Consider the following 7,585-nt stretch of genomic DNA (forward strand, 5'->3'; position numbering starts at 1 on the left):
CCACACCCACCCCCCGCTCGGATGTTATTAATAACTTAAAACAGTTTTAAATTGTTAGGGCATAAATTAATTGCTGATAGCCATGGGAGAAGAATTTCCTCAGGTTTATCGCTATGTATCTGTAAAACCTGTCCTCTAGTGGTGAGTATTCTCTGTACAACCTACCTTTCTTCCAATGCACTGAGTAACTGCTTAGCTCTGGATTCAGAGTGAAGAATTCCTTACTTTAAAAAATTCAGCACCACTCACGAGAGTGGAACACTCCTGTGCTCAACCTTACTGCCTGGAGCTGGGATTCAGCAGCAGTTATGTGTTGAGTAGGCAGACTGCAAGAACAAACAAACAACTGCATTGCAGGAGAGGGAGAAGTTTTAACACCACTTTCAAAAGTGGCAGTGTGGAGTTTTGCCCGTACTCGGCCATCCTTCCCACAGAGAAGCAGCTTCTTTCAGATCTGGTGTTTTGTCTATGCAGCTATACATGAAGGGACAGTTTAGTCTTAAAATCGAGAAGGTAGAGCTTGCAATTCCCGTGCTTCCACCTCTGAGTGGAATCCTGACTTCAACAGACCTAAAAATTGCTTCCTTCTCCTATAGCTGCCATTTGCAGACACCACCGAAATGTCTGTCTGTAGTTAAGAGCCCTGAGCTGCCACCCCGGCAGTGGCATGAGGTAGGTGCTTAAATAATTTTATTTCCATCTTGTAAACACCTGCTATTTGCTTTGCTTTACTTACATGACTAGAAACACTGTCCTCCTCTGCCTTGTTACCTGGAATAGTCAGCCAGGCAGGGGCCAGCAGCGGCTGGGACTTGCCTTTTGGTGGGAGCAGTGAGCTGGGGCTGACCTGGAACAGGTCACCTCATCATAGCTGGATGGGGCTATTTGCTAAACTGCTCCAACTGAAAAATAACTTTTATTTCCCCAGCAAGATTAGATTCCAGCTACAATTCAGCACAAGGCACCTCCCCTAATGAACTTGTCTTACCTCTGTTTCCATAGACTTTTTCTAATCTCCAGTCCCTATGCTCCTTCAAGCACAGAAGACACCAGGTATACAGAAGTAAGGGGAGAATTTGCACAGCAGTAAGGTGTTCTTGCTGCACTTCCAAGTCTATTCTGGAAGAAAAATGCACTCTTAGAAAGCAAGCACAAGAATAACTTAAAATGGTGTAGCTTGCAATACTGAACACTTCACTAATCAGTAACAGCAGAAGGTATTGATGCCTCCACTACACACCGGAACCCTGCGGGAAAGCCCCAGTTGGGCTCCAGGGCAGGGGCTGAGCCACGCTGGAAGGGCCGGCTGTGAGGAGGCCGCACGGCCCTGCTCAGACCCAGCACTGTTCCTACAGCTCCTGCTGGGCTGTGCCCCAGCAAACCCAAGGAACTGCTCTGCTGATGCTCCAGCGCTCTGCAGTGCTGGAACCCGGCTGTCAGCCAGGTCATTACACAGGTGGGCAAGGCCCTCTGAATTCATCCCAGCTTTCTTGAATTTGCTGAATGATGGACACAGAAGCTCAGCTGTAGGTGTATTCTAACACTTAGTGCAAGTACTAATTTGTTCTTTATACTCTGAAGCATTTGAACAGATGTATCAGACAGTGTCAAAACACCTTGGTTTTTATTTTCCTGTCCTTTTTGAATCAGGTTAAGCTGTAAACAATTTCTTTTTCAATCAAATACTGCCAGCTAGAATTACTTCCATTCATGCATCACTGAAAACAAAAAGGGTATTTTTCCTTAAGTATAGATTTTTCATTTTAAACCATGTCACTTTATACAGAAACCAATAGCTAGATTCAATGCACCCTGATTAGTTATGTAAACAGATAACCCCAAAAAAAACCCCTCATCAACAGAACTAATAAGTTGGTTCCTTCATAGAATGGAAATTAAAATCTCTCCTGACTTGAGGTTAATGTGGTCAGGAGTACAGTGTGGCACATAAATCCATCTAGGAGGTGTATAAATTGCACTGTATCTGAATTAACAAAGTTATGCATAATGAAATGCACAAATTCATGCTAGGAAGCATTTTTCAATATGAAGTGGCAGCCAACTGGCAACCATAACAGTTAGGTTCTGCACCATCATTTATGGCATTATAGGTAACTATTACATATAGCATACTTAAAAACCCTGAAGGATTGTGTTACTTGAAACATTCTCCAGGCAGTCGTTTGGTTTGAAACATTGGGAGAAAGACTAAAGAGCTCACCATCTTATACCAACTATGGTACCTTTAACTTCCATGAAGTAGATCAGATATGATGTGTATTTCACAGTAACAAAGTTGCTTAATGCCTTTTCTCCAACAGTAGGATTGTGGTAAATGTTTCTGCCCTCAGATCACCATTGTCCTGGTGGCTTTCCCTTTTCTCAAGTTTGGGTAACTACACTGAGCACTTTTCCTGGTTTTTAGCTATTCATCAGCCCTTTCAGTATATCGTCGGAGAGTTCCAGCAGCGGGAGTTCAGGGGACGGGATGTCCAGCGGGGGAAGGTTGGGTATTGGAATGTCCTTTGCCTTCCCAGCAGTTGTTGCAAACTTCTGCCAAGTTGCAGCTGAAGAAGCAGATTCCGAGTGCTGCTGCAGACCCCACAACTCTGACTTCTCGACAAAGTCAGCATCTACATCCAACTCCTTGTCTACTGGAGATTTTTGGAGTCTAGCTCTTTCTGCTTTTAACTGCTTATTCTCTCTCCTTAATCTCTCATTTTCAGCTACAAGAGATTCTATGAGCTGTTTCAAATCTGCAATTTTGGTTGCCTGCTCTTCTATTATTGTTTTGTCATCTTTTGGCGCTTTACTCCCCATACATGCTTCCACTGGCTCCTTTTTTTTCTGAAGCAGAAATAAAAGTGTATCTGGGTCCCTGTCAAAGACACCCCGAATATCCTGTGAATGTTTCTCTGTGGAAGAGCTGTATTTCTGAGTAACAGGAACCAGTATGTTTTGATCATCAGAGTCTTCAGCAGATGGCTTGTAAGAAGTCTGAAGATGTGTGGCTGCTTCCTTGTCAGCACTCTGCTGGGCTTTCAGCTTTTCCTCCCTCTTTGCCCTTTTCCACCTCTCCTGGATGAGCAGTAACTGTTTCATATGACTATCCCTTTGTAATTCCAGTGATAGCTGAGCCTGAGTAAGAACAAGATTAAACAATTTAGTTGGTGATCCCTAATCCCACCCAAATATCCACACACATTAAGTTACATGTGTGTAAATATTTACATAAACAGCATCACCACATGCCCAAGGGGGGGAGCTTTTGTCATTCAGACACTAAATCCAACAGGATGCGCTCTCTGCTTGTGCAGTGCAACAGAATCAGATACATCACCCAAATGTAGCATAACTCTGGTCTTTTTGTTTGAAAGTCACTGATCAGGCTACACCACCTCTGGGCAAAGGCACCTGGAGTTTAACTGACCTGTGACCAACACCAGGACAGAAGAGACTCACTTGGCATGCATGGCCACACTCTGCCTAAACAATGCAAACTTTCTGTATGCTTCTGTGATGGTATCTGTGTAGACATATCAATAACACCCAAAATGAAGCAGCAAATTGCTCCAAGGCCAGGTATGGTCCCAAATGATTCAGCCACGTTTAATGAAGGGGGTGGCATAGTTGTTATTAACTCACCTGGGCGAAAGACCATTTTTCTACAAGAATGACCCGCTGGAGCAAAGACAGATGTCTCATCTCCAAGGGTTATTTGATTTCATAATATTGGCTAAACTCAAAGCCTGCTGCTACGAAAGTGCTGAGCAGACTACACTACTCCATTCACAGATAGACTTGTGGAATGGATAAAAAAAGTGTCAGGGCTGTTGTTCTAGAGATCCCCCAGTCAGGCTTCATTAAACCAAAATGACATACTGTAGATGAAATGCTTGGCTTTTTGTCTCAGCAAAATACTAAGTTGCCTCACAGATAAAGTTCAACGTGACACTAATTTTGTCACCTACTTGAAGATGTCTGGCAGACTAGAAAGTTGGAGACCCCTTGGATGGGTTATTTCTCTTGTCCCTGCTCCATATAAACTTGGAAAAACTCTCTAGGAAGATTAGTATTACCACACTTGTGAAACTCCTGGGGCAGCTGCCAAGGGTTCAGAAAATTTTGCAGAGGGTAATGCCCGGGAGGGATGTGGTCAGACACAACGGGACACACGGCGCAGCACAGAGCTGTGGCTGGCTCTGGCATCTGCCACGCTCTGGTCTCACCTGCTCCGACTGGGTCAGCTTCATCGCGTCCGTAAGGTACCCTGTGGGACAGAACATCCATCAGCACTTATGGCACGGCTGCAAAACCTGAACGCTTCTAGAACAGCCAAGAAAAGCCTTCAGACCTGTGTGCTCGATCCCCACATAAAGGCAGCAGTCTAGAGGCAAAGTATTTACCCAATTACAGTGGCTGGAAACACCTGCTGTTTTTCAGAAGTCTGAAAAAATTACTGTAAGATCTTGTAAAACTAGATCTACACCCTTCCCGTGGTATCCTGTTGGCTTGGGTTGCTCCAGTTTGTTTTTAGAACAGCAGAAACTTCCAGAAAGTCCCAGAAGAAAAGCTTTCCCATGAAGGGAAGAAACATAGCTAAGGACCAGACTTCTAACATATAAGCCGTCTATAACAAAATGCGACACGTAGGATGCTCTTGCCTATGGCACCACCCATTTTATGAAGTCATGCTTTTAAGTTACATTCATGAAGAAAAGTTATGGTCTTTAGTTCCTCACTTTTTTCACCAACTTCCCCTCCAAACCAGAAAATGTGCTGGCTTAAGGGTCAGAGCAGCCCTTTAGACTTTGAGCGTATCTTACTAGTGCTGAGAATGACAACGTGTGAGAAATGCTCAGCCAAATCTGGAATGATGCAAGACAATGGCAGAGAATCATCAAAGAAAAGCAAGAAGCATTCATTGTATTTTTGGGTTTTGTCTTGGTATATGAAATGAAAGAAAAGAAAAAGAAAAGTGCATTTTAGAATATTAGTGCAATCCCTCATCACTCTGCGTATTCATAAATAGCAAAGAAACTATTAGTTTCTCACTTTATGGGGGTTTCTAGTACTTATGAATGGAAAGCAAGAACGCCTGGTATCTAGGTTACAATGTTCAGAGTAGCCACTTACTTTGTCTTTACACAAGCCCTGTCCCTGAAAATGTCCTACTTGTTGCACCAATTAAGACCTCCTCTTTCTTCTGCCAAGTAGCTGCCACACTGTCAGAGAGCTGAGGGACTCCAACACAAATAATTAAGCAGGACTATTTAAATGGACAGGTAAATGCACAAGATCTCACACAGGAGAGGCTGTCCCTGCAGTGTTGAGGCCTGTGATGCAATCTGCTGTTTTGCTCAGGTTCTGGGGAGCTCATCACCTGTTCTTAGCTACCTTGATGCAGACATTAGGAAAGGGAAGTTTTGTAAGCAAACATTTGTCCTTTACCAACAGAGAAAGCACTGTGACCTCGCCTACGAAAGCAGTGAAGAAAATGCAAAGTATAAACTGGCTTACAGCAGGTACCCAGCTTCAGTCTGTGCATACCACAAGGTGTTGGCTTCATCTTCAGTCAACAACTGCCTTCACAGTGATAACCACCCCCAATCTAAACAACTTTGAAAATGTCTGTCTTTAGCTGCTCATATGAGAAAAAAGGTTTGCAAAAGGATTCTTGATCTGGACTGAAAAACAAATTCACATTTTAAAAATAAAAATTTTTCAAGTAACTAGACATTCTACTTACACAGAATCATAGAATCTGCTGAGTTGGAAGGGACCCACCAGGACCACTGAGGCCGACTCCTGGCCCTGTGCAGGACACCCCAAGAATCCCATGTGCCCGAGAGCGTTGTCCAAACACTTCTTGAACTCAAGACAGGCTTGGTGCATGCAAATCTAGAAACTGATTTTAAGAGCTGAAATGTGAGAAATAACCTACTCACCAGCGGCTTTTCTGTGACAAGAAATTGCTTCTTCATATTTCCCTGCTGCCAACAAGCGGTCTGCTTTTCTGCTTTGCTGGTGAGCCTTAAAATTAAAAAAAGAGCACTATGTCAGTGAGGGGTAATGGACAAATAGTTATACCTGTCTTAAAAATAACCAGTATATCTAAGAAACCCGCACTGATCCCAGTTCTCAGGCTTTTAGGCTCAGATCTTCACTCCCTTCCAAGCTTTGTAATTGGACTTCTTTAATACTACTTTAGAAAAGCCTGTACTGTTAAGAACTGAAGTTTCTTAATGCAGCAAAACTGGTGTGTACACAACAAAATACTTTTGAAGCTGTTCCTCAGAAAGTACATGTTTTCCTTTCTAGGCAGACACCATAGTCATGTAAAAAGAGCGTTAGGCCAAAAGAAGTTACAGGAAGTTTTAAGTATTTTGGACCAATTTACCTGGCAGAATGCAAGATATTTGAATTGTGTTACATCTTACAGCTGATTTGACATTTTCTGCTGCCCCATGCCCAAGACATTTTGCCTCTTGGGTGAATAAATTGGGTTTTTTTGTCTGCAGCTTACACCAATTAATGGTAGCAGCACAGCCATAGTTAAAAGTATTAAAGTCACGTTGTTGCTGTACAACAGTTAAATCTATACTAGTGTTTGTAAACCACTAATGTAAACCACCAACACAGACTAAGGTTGTCGCTGAAAGCAAGCATTTGATGCAAGTATTTGCATATGCTCAGTGAGAAACAGTATTGCATAACCAGCACTGCAACATTCAGGAGAGCAAGTCTTTTTTGTCATTACTACAAGACACGGATTTTCTGGCCCTTCCTCCAAGACAAGCTGTGTAATGTGAAAGGCTACAAGCACTGGCTGGTGAGACTGTCAGCTACACACACTGCTCAGGACTGCTTTACTACATGTTGAGCTTGAAGTAAACACACATCAGGTACTGATACTTACATGGTACTTATATTAACATCCATTTAAAATACAAGTCCCAAAATGCAGGTCAGTTTGTCAGCTTGCCAAGTGGAGTTATGCCCTACAGTGTTATGGTAAGTTCAGTTTTCTACCAGAATCTTAGCAGCTCTGACACCACAGAAGAGAATGACTTGTACAGAAAACACCCGTTTGGGCAACAGCTGTTCTTAAGCAATCCCTGGCACTTATATCACTCCATGAAGACATTTGGCTTTCCTGAAACTGATTTCATATGCTAATATGGTGTGTTCTTAAAAAATCTAAAACACAACTCCTTGATTCTTCTCAACAAATACTCTTTGTTACATTCTTCTTCCTCACCTTCACTGAATCCTCAGAGCATTGTCAGCATTTCCCATTTCTTCTACCCTGAGGTTAAATAATCTCAGAAGAGGAAGTGTTTTTCTACTAGAAAATCATCTGGTTTATGGCATTTTTCTATGGACTCCTACAAATGACATACGCCAGAAAGATAAACTTATTTCCCATTGGTATGAACAAACTGTATCAGCACAGATAGAGCCATCTCCTTGGTTATTCCTGGCAGCTTGATTACAATTACAAACTAGCTGTGTCATGGACATAAAAACACCTGAGCTAGTTCTTTGCAAAACAATTTTTCAGTAAATTAGTATTGATACAGCT

General features: G+C 42.6%; 1 protein-coding gene across 1 annotated transcript; it reads right to left on the bottom strand.

The window, feature by feature from the left end:
* Positions 1 to 1,605: 1,605 nt before the first annotated feature.
* NRBF2 (nuclear receptor binding factor 2) lies at positions 1,606 to 6,052 on the bottom strand. Its single transcript, XM_017746446.1, has 3 exons — positions 5,949 to 6,052; positions 4,230 to 4,270; positions 1,606 to 3,138 (listed from the first exon to the last, which is right to left on the bottom strand). The coding sequence occupies exons 2-3, from the start codon at positions 4,251 to 4,253 to the stop codon at positions 2,422 to 2,424; spliced, it is 741 nt and encodes a 246-aa protein (XP_017601935.1). The 5' UTR covers positions 4,254 to 4,270; positions 5,949 to 6,052; the 3' UTR covers positions 1,606 to 2,421.
* Between the last annotated feature and the right edge of the window lie 1,533 nt (positions 6,053 to 7,585).

This window comes from Corvus brachyrhynchos, unplaced genomic scaffold (assembly GCF_000691975.1).
Source record: "Corvus brachyrhynchos isolate BGI_N302 unplaced genomic scaffold, ASM69197v1 scaffold279, whole genome shotgun sequence".
NCBI lineage: Eukaryota > Metazoa > Chordata > Aves > Passeriformes > Corvidae > Corvus > Corvus brachyrhynchos.

Excerpts from the sequence above, each read along its gene's own strand:
- NRBF2 (XM_017746446.1), bottom strand. The coding sequence starts at position 4,253 with ATGAAGCTGACCCAGTCGGAGCAG. Across the intron at positions 3,139-4,229 it reads AGCTGACCCAGTCGGAGCAG|GCTCAGCTATCACTGGAATT; the intron begins GTGAGACCAGAG and ends GTTCTTACTCAG.